We start from the raw sequence: 17722 nt of genomic DNA on the forward strand, positions 1-17722 counted from the left end.
GCAGGCGGGCGGCTGCGAGCATGGTCCTGGTGCTGCACCACATCCTCATCGCTGTTGTCCAATTCCTCAGGCGGGGTCAGCAGGTCTTCCTCAAGCCGGACGAGCCGCCGCCGCAGCCATGCGCCGACAGCCTGCAGGTAGGGGGGGCCCCCCCGCGCTGGGCACGAGGAGCGGGGTGTCGGGCGAGCGCCGGGCCTCCCTACAGCCCGGGACGCGAACGCCCCTGAAACCGCCGCAGGGAGGGGAGCCCTTCCCTAGTTCCGGGCCCCACTCTTGTCCTGGGACTGCCGCTCACACCCAGAGCCCTTGACTCCCTAACTCATCATGAAGACCCCATTCCAGACACTGAACTCCCATCGAATAGTGAAGACCCCGCTCTAGCCACAGAACTTCCCATCTACACCGTTAAAGCCTGGAACCCCCTCCCCCACCAGTAGTGACCGGACCCCGACCAAAGCCCTGAACCCCACTATCTGTATTGGGCTCAGGGCAATCCAGAATACTTGAAACCTTAGTCCGCAATAGGGACCCCACATCAGAGTTGTGCGGTTGCCCCAAGCCCCTGAACCCCCATCCCCCAGCCTCAGCCACATCATCTACTGAGACCCACCCCATCAAATATCAGCACATGCGGTCCTCACCCAGGTCTCCCAATAGAGGGTCAAAACCCTCGGAGCTTCATGGGTTCTCTGTTCCCAGCATGCGATAAGCCTCCTCTCTCCCCACTCCCTCCTCTCTCTGTTCGCCTTTCCCTTCTCTGGTCTCTGACTAAGCGTCTCCCTAACATCTCCCCTCAGGGCTCAGCCCCTCTTGTATTTCTCCCTGGGTGTGATGAGCCCACTTTCGTGTCTGGATTTCTCCTCCGATTGATCCCAAGTCTTCCTGGGCTCGCCAGCGCTCTCCCTTCTGTTTTCCCCTGAGCGCCTCCCTGTCTCTTGCTCCATCTACCAACACTACCACCCTTTCTGTCTCTCAGTCTCTCTTCCAAATTTCTCTAGCTTTCTATCTCTGTTCTGTTCTCCCCCTGTGCTCACCCATTCCCTGATAGCTGCCTCTGCTCTTGGAGGGGGGGAGGGGCAGGCTTGGACAGCCAGGCTTTTGACCTCCAACACCTCTGTCCGCCTGGTGTCTTCAGACTAGGCATGGAGTGGGCTCAGGTGGGAGGTGTTAAACATGAAATGTGCTGCCCTTGGGCAGTACCCAGGATCCGAGGTGTGAGAGATTCACAGGGTGCCCATCCTAGGGTTCATGATTACCAAACCCACCATCTCCCTCCGCTGTGGTCTTGACTGGGGGACAGCTGGGGACTTGGTTTGGGGGAGGGGAGGAGTGGTCTGTGACCTGACGTCAGTCACCTGTGGTGGGCAGGCAGTGTCCCAGGCTGGGTGAGTGTGTGTGTGTGTGTGTGTGTGTGTGTGTGTGTGTGTGTGTTGGATGGGCTACAGGTGTTGAGTGTGCCCTGCATGTGATTCTGTAGGTTGTGTCGTGTGTGGTTGGGTATGTCAGCACAGGTGGGGATTATCTGGGGGGATTAGTGTGAGTGGTTGGCACTGTACACACCGCTTGTGGCTAGGGAGACAGCACTGTGCATGTTGGGTGGTAGCTGTATGTGTGAGTCAAGAACTTGTGTGTGTGACTGGATGCCTGTTGGGGATAGCTTGCATGCCGGATAGTGTGTGTGTTTGCCCATGTTACTTGCTAGCATGTATAGCCAGGAAGAGCCACTCTTGGGCTAGTGGGTGTCTTGGAGGTCTTGGCAGAGGGGAGGGGTTGAGTTGTGTGTGCCCAGGTGTGCTTACAGCCTGGGTAGCTGGGCGAGGGCACTGCGTTGCCACCTGGGCTGGCTGTGTGGGTGTGAAGTGTCTGTGGGGGGGACTCTGGGCAAGAAAGGGGCCAGGCCCAAGGCGACTCACCAAAGACAGGTGCATCTGTGTGTGTGGCAGGGAGGCAGTGGTAGGCAGGGTTGTCCATCCGAGTGGTGGCGTGTGCCCACAATCGTGTGGCATTTTGGTGGGACGTGAGGTGTGCACATTGTCTATGCAGGGTGTATCTGCACGAGTCTCTCTGTCTGCGTGGCATGTGTGTTGAATTTAATCGGATGCATATGTCTGTGGCTGGGGAGGTGAGTGTGAGGAGGAGAAGGGTGGGTGTGTGACTTTTTGCTGCAAGGTGTGGATTATGTGATGTTTTTTTCCATGTGAACCATGCTTGTGTGTGTGTTGAGACGTGTGTGTGGGGCGGGGTTGAGGGTAAGGGTATCAGGTGGTATGGAGGGCTGTGGACTGTGCGGAGGGATATGGGAGTGTGTGGGTAAAGTGTGTGAGGTAAGATGAACTCTGTCATGTTTGGGGTATATGGGATAAAGCTGGTTTCCCGTGCATGTCTGTGGAGTGGTGTGAGTGTGTGTGTGTGTGTGTGTGTGTGTGTACGTGCATGTACGCTCAGGGAAGGCCGGGCTGCTACCCTTGCTTCCCTCCCAGTTTGGTCCCCAGAGAAGTCCAGTGATGTTCTCCCTGGTCCCCCCTCCCCCCAGCCTCCTGGGCTGCCCCTACCCTTTACCCTTCATCCTCGCCTGGACCAAGGCCTTTGTCTTGGGTTTCCGGCTGAGCAGGCGCTGGACGGGCGGGCGGCAGGCGATGTCTCGGTCCGGGAACCTTTGTTCGTTTCCTCAGCTGGCCTCAATGTTTTGGGCCGAGGCTTGGGGTGTGGGGAGGATGCACATGGTGACAAGGACACTCTGTTTACTGCCACCTCACAGTGCTCCCCATAGGGGAGGGGTCCCGGAGCAGGCAGCAAGGCTTAGGTGGTATCCTTGGTGGCACCTCTTGGAGCCACTTGGGCTGCGCTTGGAGTTTAGGCAAGTTTGCCAACCATGAGGCCTCCGTGACCCAGTCCCCTTCCTGGCTTGCATCATCTCAGGGGTGCAATATGCAGATAAGCACCCGCTTTCTTCCTGCTCACCTCTCCTCTTCCCGTCTCCGTGTGAGGCAGAAGGTCTCTGGGCTGAGAGACAAACAGGAAGGCCCCCGTCTAGCTCTAATCTGCAGGTCCCTGTTCAGGGGAGAGAAGTTAGTCCCTGTCGGCACAGAGACCGTCCCTGAAAGAGGACACAGGGTCACCCCTTGGGGAAGGGCCCACTCTGTAGGAGGATACAGTGCATACCCTCCAAAGGGAGTTACAGGAAACCTTCCTGGGCAGCCTTCCAGAAGGTATTTGAGAGTCTAGTGTAAAATAGATGCAGGAATCCTTACAGCTGGATGGGAGGCAGAGGAGCAGAATCAATCAGCGGTCTGGGCTGGGGCACCTAGTGCCAGCGTTCCGCTCCTGAAGGTTCTCCACAGTGAGTGGGATCGAGTTGGGCCTTGAAGGGGATGGCTGGTGGGCATGGACTTGGGGGCGAGGGCTGAGGAAGATTTTGGCCCAACTGGAAAAAGGGATCTTGAAGGCTGCTGTCTCTTCCCCAAGCAATGATGTCTGGTTGGGGGTCATCCTCTCTGGGTCTCCAGCCCTCCCATTGTTTCGGGCCGGAATTATCACCATCCTCGTCGCCAACTTCATCATTATCCAGCATCTTTTGGGAAACTCTTTCCAAATTCCAAAGTCCTTTCACAAATGTCTCACTCAACAAGTTGACTCATTGAGTTGTTTATTGCATTTTTTTATATCACTTTATTAGGGGCTCTCACAGCTCTTAGAACAATCCATACATCCATTGTATCAATCACATTTATGCATATGTTGCCAACGCCCTTTTCAAAGCATTTTCTTTTTACTTGAGCCCTTGTGTCAGCTTTTTTCCCCTCCCTCCCTCCCACCCTTGTGAACCCTTGGCAAATGATAAATTATTGTTATTTTCATATCTTACACCATCCACTGTCTCCTTTCACCCACCTTTCTGTTGTTCGTCCCCCTTGGGGTGGGTGGGTGGGGGCTTTGAACTGTTTAAAAGCATTCCTGATCTAATGGGTAAAAGCCCTGCTGCATGGTAGCTAAAGCGCTGGGCTGCTTAGTGAAGGGTCTACGGTGGAGCCCACTCCCTTCACTATGGCAGGGTGCTTCTGCCCAGATTCATGATCTGGGGGCTTCACGGGCATTCTACTGCCCTACAGGGGAGTTATGAGTAGGAAGTGAGTGGGCGGCCATGGGTTTGGGGTCTGTGTGTGTGTGTGTGTGTGTGTGTGTGTGTGTGTGTGTGTGTTGATACCAGGTAGGCAGAGTTTGAAGTGCTGGGATGGTAGTGGTGACCTGCAGGCCACATGGAGCCCCCAGCTTCTGTCTTTCTGGCCTACCACACTGTCGCCTCTCGGGCCCTGGGCAGACGACCCTCTGTTCTCTATGGCTATACCCTGGTGTATATATAGCTGGTTTCAGAGTATTGGGGTCTGGCTCCAGAATTTGAGCTCTTCCGAAGTTGAGCTCAGGACTCCTCACTCTCCACCTCCTGTGCCCAAGGCTTGGCATAGCCCAGATGCTCACACCTATAGTCAGATGTCCATAACTCCCTGTTGGGTTGCCAGCCCCCTTGCCACCATCTAAGGCTAACAGTTTGAAACCACCAGCTGCTTCTTGGGGGAAAGATGAGGCTTTCTACTCCTGTAAAGAGTTGAGGTCTTGGGAACCCACAGGAGCAGTGAGTTTTGAGGGAAGGTGAGAGCCAGAGTGAGACTCATCCTCACCAGACCCTCCTTTGACTAGCATTCTAGAGTACGAGAGCGGTCAAGTGACCGGCTTAGGTCTAGCAGTGAGGTGGCAGGAGCAGCCGGCTACCAGGCCAGCTTCCAGCCCCAGCAGCATGCTGCTCGCTGGCTGGCCTCTGTGCTGCCCGTGGCGGGTAAATGATTATTAATGACCCCATTGGCAAAGAGACAGGAAACGTTTCCCAGCCACAGCTGGGGACCCGCTCCCTGCCAGCCAAGCCTTCCATACCCATCCTGGCCACTGTATTGGCTGGGGATGGGATCTCCATACCATCTCAGCCTCCCTGCCCCCTACCTTCCTGATCCCCCAGGGGTGAAGGACAAGGAGGGACACAGTACTCTGCCCCACCATTTTCTCCAAAAGAATTCATATCTGCTTCCTTCCCTGCTCCAGACCAGCCAGAGGGGCACCTCCTCCAGGAAAACAAACAAATTCACAGGTGGATTCCAACCCAGGTCTGAGATGGTTCATCTTTATGGGAGCAGATAGCCTCAATTTTCTCCCAGGGCGCAGCAGGTGGGTTTGAAACATCAACCTTGGGATTAGCATCCCAATGCCTAACCTACACTACCAGCTGCCCCTAAATTTACTGCTGGCTCACCCAAGGGCCATACCTGGGCCCTGGATACTGGTTACTCCTCTTCCATCACACACTCTGGTCCCACTCTGATGGTTTGCTCTGGTGGCATTAAGGTGATGTTGGAGCCTCTCTGAGGCCCCATCCTCAATGAATGTCTTAGGACTGACACATGGGGGACACTCCCAGGTGCTTCCCCCAGGGGTTCCCCAGCCAGCCCAGCTGAGGAACTCTTACCAACTTTGCTCACTCTCAGCCCTGCCTCCTAAGGCACACTGTGCCCTGCCAGGTCCTCATAGGTGGACATTATGTGAACACCTACTATGTGTCCAACAGGGAGGGCAGACCCGAGCAACAACACACGTGCCTCTGCCGTGGGGCACAGACCAGGGAGGGCAGGCGGTGAGGTGGGGATGGGCACAGACTCTGGAAGGTGGGAGTGAGTCGGGTGATGGAGATGAATTCAGGGGCCACAGAAGGACAGGACGGGGCTCAGCCCTGGGCGAGAGGGTGGGATGAGGTGGAGCTTCCAGGAGGAAGCGTCACTGGTCTGAGAGTTCAAGGGGGAGCCAGGAGCAACTTCTGGATGGCGAAGGAGAAAGAAGGGTGGGTGTGGCGGCTTGGTGGCCACCAGGCAGGGAAGCAAAGTTCCGTGTGGCTGGATCCTGGACAGCAGGCTGCCTGTCGCATGGGATGGGGGGAGGAGGACGGAGCATCAAGGCATAGTCTGGTGAGGCTGGCAGCCAAAAGTTGTGCAGGACTTCTAAGCCATCCTAAGGAATTTGGTTTGTTTTGTTTCTCCCCCAGCAAGAAATGAGGACTGGGGAGAGGGTTGATGACAGCAGAGTGACGGGTCGGACCTGTGTGTTAGGGGGCTTCCCTGGGGTCTGGAAGCTGGTCCAGACTAGTTGTGACGTGGCCTGGAGAGGGGAGGGGCTGAAGGATGCAGAGGGCAGGGTGCTGTGGGTGGAGGAGGGTGTGGTGGCGGCTCAGCTGTACGAGTGGAAACTGCAGCCCAGAGGCTTGGGTGTGGGTCCCGGTCCTATAGGCTTGGGAAGGTTGTTGGGAAGACGGTGCAGGAGCTCATGAGCTTTGAGGAGACAGGAGTCCCCAAGCCACACTGGCCGGGGGGGCGGAGGTGGGGGGGAGGTTGGCCCGGGAGGGCTGCTCCACCCTCATTTAGAACAGGGGGAATGTAAGGTCTGCCCTGGGCAAAGAGTGTTGGGAATTTTTAAAAAGGAAAGCAAACTGTGAAATATCAGAGTTAATAAAATTCAAATCCAAAGACATATGCGCACAGCCTCAAACAAGTAGAGATGCAAATTTATGAAAATGCAATCGATAAGCATCCCTGCTCGTTCTGATATAAATTGTCGGCCTCCGCTGTTGTCCTCAACGTTGGCTCCGATGGCCTGGAAGCCGCTGATGTGGTTCAGCTCCCTGGAGAGGAACGGCCAGGGCCCCTTCTTTGGGCCACCTGACTTCTGGTTGGTGGCTTCAGGTGGCAGCATTTTGCTTTTCCTGATCCCCAACTCCCAAGCTGAGGGAGCTGGCCCTGTGTAGATCTCCAGCTGGTCTGGGCTTTATTTTGGGCATGGAGGTGGGGGAGTAGAGCAAAGGGCGATGGAAAGGGTGAAGGAGTTGCAGGAGCTGGGCTTGAGGTATGGACTACAGGGTTCAGGGTGGGGGCTGGTGGGGAAAGAAGCAGGAAGAGCTGGGGTGGGCTGGAGGGAGAGCCAGGGGAGGTGAGTGAGCAACGCAGAAAGAGCAGTGACACCCCAAATTAATACCGGGGTTTCAGAATTGACTGGTTGTGTCATTTCCGCAACATCAGACTGTTGGGGCTCCATCTTGCAATCTCTTGCTTGGGCACTGCTCGGCTCCCCACTCTGTGGTCATCTTGCACAAGGCCATTTTCAGCTGGGGCGGGGGGGAGGTGTCTTCTCACCCATAAAGGGAGGAACTTGAGGGATGAGCACGTTTCAGCTCTAGGGGTGTGTGAGAACCGGGAGCAGTCAGGGGGCTTCTCTGGGGGGAACCTGCGAATCTAGCCTTCAGACACTCTTCGAGTCCAGCCAGTGCCTCATGGGGGTGGGGCGTCTGACTTCCAACATCCTGGGACTTTTAAGATTCAGCCACTCCACGAGCCCGAGACTCGGACAGTCTGTGAATCCAGGACTGTAGGATTTGATGATTTGATGATTCAATGATTCTAAATGGGGCTGCTGGGAAGAGCTGCAGCCACCTGCCTTGTTAACGTCAATGCTCAGTTATTAAAAACATAACAAGAAGCAATGGAGACGGATAGCTTGGGATGTTGGGTGGCCCCCGCGCTCCCAGCAAGGGAGGAGAAGGAGGGGCTCGTGTTAGGTGGGGGGCCGGGACCCTTTCAACCTGCGTCACATGACTGTCTTTCTCCCCGTGGCAGAATTGGTCTGTGAGTTTGCTGCTCCTGAAAACCTTCCTACGTGTGTAAGGTCGGGGGTCATTTCCATCCTCCTCCCGCTTCCGTCCCTCAGCCATTTCAGACTGAAGCAGAGAGAGAGAAAGAAGCCTGTTCGTATCCTTTCCTCTCAGCCCCTTAAAAGTCTCTGGACAGACATTGGAGGAAGGCGAGGCCTGCCCCTCCACCCTTCTCCAGCAGCCCCGGCCTGAAGGGGAAAACAGGACATGATCGCTTCCTGGACACAGACATGGAAAAGCACAGCCCCCTGCCTGTGAGCGCCCGAGCACAAAGTCCTGCAACGAGGGCAGAGGTCAGGGCAGCCCGAGTGGCAGTGGTGGGCAGCAGCTGCCCCCTCCAAGCGCAGGCTCTCACCCTGGAGGGAGCTGTCCCAGGCCAGGGTAGCTGGAAGAACTGGTGACCGATGAGCCCTCCCCTGTGGCCTGGGCCTGCTACATCTCTCCACTTGTTGGGTCACTCACTGCCTGCTGGCTTCTGTTCCTCCCTCAGCACCCAGGCCAGGGTTGGGGAGGGAATGTCCAGGCTCAAGGAGGAATCCAGCCTCTTAAGGGACCCCTCTCAGGGGGGAGCTCGGCTGCCCGGGCCCCAGGGCTTCCCAATTGGGGGAGGGGGCAGGGATTCATGGGAGGCTGGGAGCTGGCCCGGCTCCCATAGCCCTACAAGGCCTAACCCAGGCTTCCCAAGTCCCTGTCTTGATGCTTCACACGGTCCACAGTCTCTGGGAGAGACAGGGGGGCGGAGCCCCTGTCCACCACACCTCATTTTCTCTTTCTGCACACTGGGAGGGAGGCGGGTGGAAGGTGACAGCTGCTCCCTGTCATCCACAAGGCTCCATTGTCTACCACATCCTGCCTTGGCCCCAAGATAGGGTCTCCAGCAGGGACCTCCCCCCACCCTGCCAGCTGCTCAACCCACAGCATGCCTTCACGGGGTTCTCCTCCCCCTCGCCCTGGGGATGTCTCCCCTTCCCTGGAAGCCTCCATCTCAGTCTGTCTTTGGGCCTACGTCTCTCTGGAGCACTAACCCATCGGTAGACCCTAGGGCATCGGTGGTCGTGGGCCGTTGGCCTTGAGTTCATTCCCCGGCAGGGCAGCGTTCAGTGTGCAGATGGAACTGCTCCGTGCGGTTTGCAAGGCCATGACCTTTCGGAAGCCGATCCCCAGGCCTAGTGTTCCAGGGGCCCCAGTGTGGGTTCTGTCTGTCAACCTGTCATCTAGCAGTGCAGTGCTTAACCCTGGGTGTCGCCCCAGGAGGGAGTCCAACCATTTTGTCCTACAGATGGGGGAAAGCCTCCCAGAGAGGAGGAGGCTGCTGTCCAAAGCTGGGGTTGAGGCAGCGCACAGCCCTTAGTGTCAGACGGCTGGGGCTTGAGGACTGACGGTCAAAGCCAAGCTCTTACCGAACACAGGTCCTACCCCACACTCCCCAGTCCCTGCTCTTCCCCATGCGCCCTTCTTGCCCCAGCCGCCTCTCTTCTTCATTGAGACCTAGGCCAGCGCTCAGGCCCCGTGTCTGATGTGGACCCACGCACACACAGACACGCACAGGCGTGCCAGGACACGAGTGAGCACATGTCGGCGCAGGCGAGGACCTCCTCTAGCATCCTGGCCTGATCCCCATCCACTTCCTGTGAAGTGCCACATGCCTCCTTCAGGAAGCCCTCCAGGAGCTCTGCAGAAGAAGGCTCTGCAGGCCTTCTCTGTCCCACCAACCCCTTTGTGACAACTGGGCTCCGTGAGGAGGCTCCAGCTGGCTTCAGGAGGGGCTCAGCTTCCTGTGGCTGGGTGGGGGAGGCTCGCAGGTCTCCAGGGGCCAGTGGGACAATGGGGAGGGAGGTGGTGACAGATGAGAGATGCTGCCTTTTCCCCAAAGCAGGCTCCACCTCACCCTGACCTCTCTGTCTAGTGTCTGGGCACGCAGCCTTGGCCTACGGGCCCCTGAGGACCAGGATTCTGGTTCTGACTCTACTCCCTGCCTTCTCAGTGCACGACCCGACTCTCCAGTAGCAGTTTGGGTGACTCTCCACTGGAGGCTGTGGAGCCCTGGTCCCTTGGGTGCTGCAGCATACTGCTGGGGGTGATGCTGATTCCCAGGGCCTCTGGGAAAAAGATGAGGTGCTTTTTTTCTAGCAGAGGGGGCACAAGGAGGGTGGTAAACTCTGAGGCTGGCAGGGGGCCGTTATGGAGGCATGTGAAGGCTCAGCTTAGTGTCCCCTCATCCTCTCCAGGCGTAAAGTTGGGTGGAGGGAAATGAAGGAGGGGGACAGGACCTGCCCCAGGGAGCTGAGGGCTGGAGAATCACTTGAAACTAGCACTGGCTCCTTTCAGGGGACAGGGAAGGCACTGTCCCTGGGGCTCAGTGGGTGGACAGTCAGGGGTGGAGGTAGAAAGGAAGGTTCAGGCCATGTGGATAAAGGCACAGGCCCTGGGGTCAGCTACTTATCAGGGTCCCCGTCATTTCCTCCGCCGGACATGGCTGGGTCAGCAGGGTCATCTCACAGAGGGAAGGAACAGAGCAGAGCCAGCATGCTCGGGCCACACTGAGGCACACCCTGAAACCCACCCTCGTAGAAGCCTGCCGTGCGGCACAGTCACCCTGGGAGATGGCCACACCTAGACCGTGGCCCTGCTTAACACTCTGGGTGGTACACAGGCCAGGTGCAGGCCCGGCTGACTCAGGAGATCCTCGGGGAACAACAGACACGTTGTCACAGCCACCCCATCCCACCTGCATCCACACCCCCAGGTATGGGCTCCTGTTACCTATGGTCAGCTGACGAGAGTCACAGATTCCAGCAGTCATCCGGCTCCTGGTGAGAGGAAGGGGGCCACCAGGCAGGGCACATGGACACCCCCCCCATGCCAGCCTGCACCCTGCCCCCAGTTTGCCGAGAGCCTGCGGCTGTTTATTTCCTAGCGCTGATGGGTGTCTCATCTCCCTCCCCCACCCCATCCCCACCACACGCTTCCGAAGCTGCCAAATCAAATCAGCCCCTGTGCCCGCGCCAGGCTGGCATGGTGGCCAGCAGCTGACGGGAACGAAGCCAGGCTCAGAATATCCCACTGCCTGCCTGAAGCCTGGGTCCACCGTCGAGTGGGGGTGGGGAGGGGCAGTGCCGCTCAGACAGGTCGGGGGTCCGAAAGCCTGCTTGGGTGGTGGGGGTGTGGGAGAACCAGCCAGCCAGGAGGGGAGGCCTGGGGCTACAGGAAGAGGTGGGGACACAGGTTGTCATGTTTTGAGGTGCCAGCTAGCACCTGGTTCCCGGGAATGGCGACTCCAGGTGGCAGAGTCGAACTGCCCCCTAAGGGTTTCTCAGCACTACTCTTCAGGGAAACAGATGGCCTGGTGTTTGCCCTGGGTGTGATCAGACCCCCGACCTTTCGAGCAGTGGCCGTGTCCTCCGCTGGGACACAAGGGTTCCTTGGACACAGGCTGGAGGGGACTCTAGACAGGCTGAGGGTGATGGTGGTCACCTTCACTTGGGAGTCCCAGACCCCTGGGCTGGGAGCCCTTTAACTGTCTCTGTCCCATGGTGGAGGCTTGAGGACTGTAGGAGGTGGACATTGAAAGTGCCCATTTCAGAGACAGGGAAACGGGGTGGTGGTGGTGGTGGCAAACGTCTCCCCTCAGAGGAACAGAAGTGGCAGAGGGCTAAAGACGTGGTCCTGTCCACTCCCCAGGTGCCCCAGGCTGAAGAGAAGAGAGAACATGGCTCTGGGGGCAGAGAGCATGCCAGGCCCAGAGGTGGCCACAGGAAGCAGGGAACAAGAGTGAGCCCGGGATGTGAGCTGAGGTCCACACGGGCCAGACTCCCTGGTGGTGGAGGCTGCCACGTGGCTCACTGGGTGCTCGCTGGAGGGCGGGCAGGCTGGAAAGGAGGAGAGATGACCCAGCAGGCCTCAGCCCCTGGCCTTCTTGTCTTCGCAGCTGGCCGGGACCCCCTTCCGCAGGAGACAGCGCCCCGAGGGAGTAGAGACGACCATCTGGAGGTGAGAGCTCAGCAGAGGGAGAAACGGGTGGACTTGGGGGGTGAGCTGGGGCACAGGCTGGTGGTCAGTCTGAGCAGCGCCCTGGCCCCTGGGAGGATCAGGAGGCTGGAGCTGCGTCCTAGCCCTACTCCCTCCAACCTAGGCTCACCCACACAGAGACCATCTCCCCCCACCCTGGGTTTCCGACCGAGGACCCCTTCTCTCCCAGTTCACCCAGGAGTCACTCATTTCAGACTCCTCCGTCTTCCCACCGAGATGCAACCTCTCCACGTTGATTCTGCCCTAAGGATTTCTAGGATGGCTCTCCCCTCCTCATCCCCACTGCCTCCCTGACCAGCGCTCCCCTGGACCACTTGTTGGCCGCCTGCTGTCAGGTACCTTCATGCTGAGGTTCGTCCTAACACACAACGGTAACTAACCACTCCCCTGCTCAAAAAGTCTGGGCGAGTTCCCCTGCCGGGAACACAGCTCCGCTCCATCCATTCCGGCCTCCACCGGCCCCTCCCCCTCCATTCGTTCCAGCCTCTCATTGGCCCAGTGCCCCTTCATCCATTCCTGCCTCCCATTGGCCCCTCCCCCTGCGTCCTTTCCAGCCTACCATTAACCCCGCCTTTATAAGCTCCTCCAGCCTTTCTGGGCTCAGCTCTAGCCTCCCCTCCTCCCGGAACCCCGCCCTACCTGACCACAGCCCCCAGACCGGGGCGCTCGCTCGCTCTCCCTCCTCTGAGCTCTCCTGCCCTGACCGCTGTACCACTAACCATCATGCCACTGCATGGGTGTCTGACTTGCCCTCTCCTCTAAGCTGTGAGCTCCTTGGGGACAGTGCTCATCCGCTTCCAGTGGGTGTCCAGGGTTCAGTGTGTGCATTCCCTTGGCCCTGGTCATGCCTTTGAGGTGCCTCATGGGAAAGCTCAGATGTGCTTTGAGGAGGCAGAAGTGGGTGGTGAGGACTGGCCAAGAGGAGAGAGAGAGAGAGAGAGTGTGTTTAGCCTGAGCCCATCTGTGTGCCATTGGCCTGGCCAAGAGGAGGGGAGTTTGACACTTGCATCAGACGCTTCTCTGGGCTCCTAGGAGGTTGGGCTATTCCTCTTCTCCTTTTGCAAGTAGGGAGTTTGAGGCCCAGGCCAGTACGACTCGTGAAACGCTTACTACTAACCACAGAAAGGGCTGGGGGTTGAGCTTACCCTGGGACACCTTGGAAGAAAGATCTGACAATCTGCTTCCACAACAACGTGACTCCAGGGCCACTGGTCTGGCTCCAGCTTTGGTGGCCCAGCAGGGTCCCCTAGGGAGCGAGTGAGCCAGGGGCAGAGCTGACACAGGAGCCCAGAGGTGTCCCGTTCCCAGGCCTCTCTCTTTGGGTGCTCTTAGGTGGAGGGCTCAGTATGGTTCCATGCTGGAATGTGGGCCCAGGGAATGGGGAGGGGAGGAAAGTCATTGTTAATTTATTTATTACCATGGCATTCCCCATGGGGCGGGGCTCCCCCCAGAGCTAGGGACAGATGGTGTTCCTGGGAGCCGGCAGTGTTTCAGCAGCCACCGCCACCCGCCAGGGAAGACAGGGATTTGTCATCCTCCCAGGAAGTCACCAGAAGAGGGGGCTGAGACCCCCCCGGGTTGGTGAGAGCTGGGCCCCCAGGAAGGAACCAAGCCTCTGGACACAGCTCCCTCTGCCCGGAGACCCCACCCTGTCTCCTCTGGGTTCAAGTCCTGCCCTGTAGCCCATCCAAGGCCCCTGGACCCTGCCTGCATCAGCCGCAACGGCTCTGTCACATGTCCTCCCTGCCTTTCCTTGGTCTGGGGTCCGCTGCCTCCTTCCTCAGATAAGGATTTGGGGCCAGGAGCCCTCTTAGTTCTGTCCTCTCACCCCATTTTGCACCCCCCTGATCACCCTCCACTACCCTCTCCTCCACCCCACCCCCACCCCCGAGGTTGCCTGCCTTGCTTCCTTGTATAGCCTATTTTATTTCTGGATTCAGTCCCTACATGCTTCTTAAGTGCCTAGGTCCCCGCTTAGCCTCTCGAGCTGCCTTTAGGACCCCCAGCGTTGAGAAGGCAGAGCTGGGGAGAGAGAGGAACTGGGCTGGAGGGGGAGAGGGAAGCCCTTCCATGATGGGTGGATTCAAGGGAGACCAGATGGCTGCAGGGCATCAGATCAATGTGGTTCCAAGTCCCACATTTGGAGACAGTTGGCACCCTCTGCCTCTCTCCAGGCCTAGGCTGTGCCTTTAGGAGACAGTGCCCCGCAGAGCTGGGTCAGGGTTAATGGAGGCTCTCTGAGCACGGCACGTTCTCCTGGCACTGGGAGAGCCACAGGCTGCCAGTGCCCAACCCCATCTCGCAGGCATCTGTTCAACACATCCTCTTGGGATGGCTCCCTGGCCCCTGTGCCAGCCCATGGGGTGGAGGGGGTGGAGGGAGAGGCTCTCCCTGCTCGGCCTGGGTCCTCCCTGCAGGGCCAGGCAATGCATGCTCCCTCACCCTCTGCAAAGCCAGGTTGGTGAGTTGGGCGCACCAGGTTGATGCCCTCTCTATGTTGCAAGATCAGGAGCCCTAACTGGGCCTTGGGGCTAGAAGAAGGCCAACATGCTCAAAGCCACAGGCATTCACACTAAGCCCCCAAAGAGACTGCCCAGCATGGTTCCTATTGCTCCCCTTCCTGGCCCTGCCTGCTGGCTGGGCTGCCTCAAGCCCACCCTTCGCCAGATATATGGAAGCACTCTTCTCAGGATGCATCAGCTGGCCCCTTGATTTCCCTATGGTCTTTCCAGGGCCCAGAGGCAATGCCCTCTCCTGTGGGAAGTCCTTCTGCATGGCTTCTTCTGCCAGCTTCCTCCTTTTCAGGAAGCTCACTGCCCCCCACCCCCCTGAGCTTAAAGCTGGGTAACTCTTCACCTGGGGGGGCGGGGTGTGTGTGTCATGGCTTCCTTTCCCACATGGTTGTGAAACCTGGAAGGCAGGGACCAAAGAGGGATCTTTCTGGTTTTCCTGGGCCCATGTGGGGCCTGGCACAGGCCTGGTGTAGAGTAGGCGTTCCATAAATGCGTCTTTAATGAGATGGCACGTGGGTAAGACCTGGAGGGGTTCCATGGGGGAGTTGCTGAACTGAGTCAGTCTTGATGACTTCCCGGAGGAGGAGGAGGAGGAGGCCTTGGAACATTGAAGGATGGAGTGAGGGGGTTGGAGGGAGGACTACTGACTGGATGAGGGACAGTTCCATTGAGTGGAGCAGTCAGAGAGGTCCCTCAGATCGGCTGAGGGGAGCAAGGCCTAGCCCAGGGCAGGGAACGGCAGATGGACCACTCTGGAAAGGACTGCAGGGAGAACCGCAGGGGTTGGCTCGGAAGCTTCTCTGTCTTCAGGTCCTGGGTTGAGGAAGGCTAAGTCTTAGGGTCTGGGGCAAGGCTGAGGCCACCGATGGAAGATAAGCAGGCCCATTTGGAGCCAGGTGGTTGGCCAGGATGGGTTGTTGGCAGGTGGAGAGGGGCTTTGCAGGCGGAAGGAGAGGCTGGTGCAGGGCACATAGGCAGGGTGATCTGGGTCTCTGGGGCGCAGGCCTGGCCCTGCCAAAAGTGGAGCCCAGGTTCCACAGCAGGGAGTGCTGGGCTGGGCTGGCAGTACGTTTCGGGCCCCTGTGTAAAATTCTTGAGTGAGCACCCCTGGTTGGCAGATGTGCCCGCTTCCCCCTGGGCTCTACACATCAGCAGCTCATCAGGAATGTGTGGCATTGGTGATGGCCTAGAGCCCCGAGGGAGCCGCCACCAACAAGTTGGCTGACCTTGGCATCTGGCGTCCACAGGGCCCTGAGGCCTTGCCATCTGTCTGTGCCCACCTGTCAAAGCTCACAGGCCTGGGCTGTTTGAGGACCTGTGCCACAGAGGCCGTGTCAGCTGCCTCTCAGTCTGTCTCTGCCTGTCTGCCTGTCCATCTGTCCACCCACTCCCCACCCCCGGACTGACAGAAGACAAGACAGAGATGGGCAAGCACCCCTGCCAACATAGCGGCTTGGTCTGAGGAAGGAGGTAGCAAGCCCTAAGACTCAAACTCCCCGCGAAGGCATGTGCTGAGACAGGCCTGGGCCCAGGGAGTGGGCCCTCCCTCTGAGAGAGGCAGTGACTGGCCCGTGGTCTGCAGCAGGCCCGAGGCCCCACTGGACACCGAGGGCCTGGGGACGGGTTCCTCCGGCTGGCACCTCCCCCACTGGCCCCGCCTGGCCCTTGACTGTAAACACAGAGAACAAGTTCCGTTTCCCGGGAAATATTTATCTGGGGCCGTGTGGAGAGCGTGTGTGCTGGCCCCCGTGTGTCCTTCCTGTGGCCCTGGCGGGAGCAGGAGGCCAGGGGGCTTGGCAGCTGTGGGGGGTCAATGTGTGGGGCAGTGGGCCAGGAGCCACCTAGTCAGTCCACAAAGTCAATTCCCTGGCTCTCTCTTGTTGCTTTCTCCATGCTGCTCACCTGGCCGCCTGCAGCCTCAGAGCCTCTGCTCCTGCAGGGAGCACCTATGCGGGCTGCCCCTTAGGACCGGTTGACGTGGACCCCGTGTGTTTTAGAGTAGAACTGCACCCCACGGGGTTTTCCAGGCTGTGGCCTTTTGGAAGAGGATGGCCAGGCCTCTTTTTCTGAGACCCTTTTGGGGAGCGGTTCGAACTGCTGACCTTTCACTTAGCAGCCAGGGGCTTGATCAACCATCTGTGCCTCCCAGGGCCTCCTCTCAGAGTGAAAGTCTCCATTTCCCCAGTGCTCAGCTGACTTCCTCTGGGAAGCTCTCGAACCCCCTGACCTCTTGTCCTCACCCCCTTGGGCTCTCAGCTGCTTCAGACGGAGCCCCTTGGACTGGCCAGCATCTGGCTGACCTTGACCCTCAGCTGCTGAGACAGTGCAGTCAATTCTCCCAGACTGCCTGCTCGACAGCCCCTTCTGAGGAGTACAGGCTGAGCACACGGGGTGAGCAGGGTCTAGAGGTCCCCTCCCCTGTCCCTTCCGTGGAGCCAGCACAAGCTCAGGCCTGGGAGGGACCCAAAGTGATTGAATCGGGGAGGAGGATGGAAAATACTATGAGCCCATTCAAAATTGGGGGTGGGGTCCCCAGGTTCCTGTTGGTCACCTCTTGGGCTTTGGGCTGTGTCCTGCAGCTGGGCTGGCCCTGACTGGCCCTGACAACAGGAAACTCTTGAGGGAACACGCAGTGGTGAAGGCTTGGAGCACAACAACAGGAAGCAGCTTTGACACGGGGCAGCAGCTCTGGTGACCGTGCCCAGCAAAGGGGGGCTGCGAGCATGGGCGATGCTGAGGGTGGCTGGGGGGACAATGGGTGACACCTTGCTTGTGATGTGGTCTGAAGATACCAGGTATGTGACCATAATCACGGGTGTGGATGAACCACAAAGTGTGGGGGGCTGAGTATGAGGGACCGAGTGTGTGGCCCTGTGTGCCGTGGGAGCCCCCAAGGCAAAGATGCTGTGTGTGTGCTGGCAGACTGTCACCGAGTGTGTGTTGTGTGGCAACGAGTGCCATGGTGGCTGCGCCAAGTTGACACTCCAAACCAAACTCCCTTCCATGGAGTCCCTTCTGACTCAGAGACCCTCCAAGACAGAGCAGGGCTGCTACCCCTTTGGGTGTCTGATACTTTACGGGAGTCGATGAGAGCCTCATCTTTCTCCCATGGAGTGACTGGGGACTTCGAACTTCCAGCCTTGTGGTTGGCAGTGCAGCGAGTAGCCCAAAGCCCCACCAGAGATCCCTATGAGGCAACACCCTACGAGGAGAATAAGAGATGTCAGCATGGGCATGGACGTGGGACTTGATAGGCGTGGCACTGTGGTTGTGGCCCGGGTGGCTGGCACTGAGCCGGGCCAGACAGAGGCTGAGCGTACAACCCAGGGTGTGATGTGGCGTCACATCAAGTGCACGAGGAAGCCCGTGGGGTGCTGGGAGACCCTGAGTCTGGCAGTGAGTGTGGGATGTGACGTGACTGTTAGGTGTGAGCCTGTGACAC

At 58.5% G+C, this 17722-nt stretch overlaps 1 protein-coding gene across 2 annotated transcripts in view; it reads left to right on the forward strand.

Moving 5' to 3' along the window:
- PDE2A (phosphodiesterase 2A) overlaps positions 1-17722 on the forward strand; it is a 101892-nt gene that overhangs the window by 34551 nt on the left and 49619 nt on the right. Inside the window, exons 2-3 of one of the 2 annotated variants that reach the window (XM_045293113.1) lie at positions 71-137; positions 11667-11728. In XM_045293113.1, coding sequence (XP_045149048.1) covers positions 119-137; positions 11667-11728 — 81 coding nt within the window. In that variant the 5' untranslated portion in view covers positions 71-118. The remainder of the gene's footprint in view (positions 1-70; positions 138-11666; positions 11729-17722) is intronic. The other variant, XM_004708800.2, reaches the window with a different exon arrangement.

Source organism: Echinops telfairi, unplaced genomic scaffold, assembly GCF_000313985.2.
Source record: "Echinops telfairi isolate 266 unplaced genomic scaffold, ASM31398v2 ScPeMD7_1713;HRSCAF=2227, whole genome shotgun sequence".
In the NCBI taxonomy this organism is placed as follows: Eukaryota; Metazoa; Chordata; class Mammalia; order Afrosoricida; family Tenrecidae; genus Echinops; species Echinops telfairi.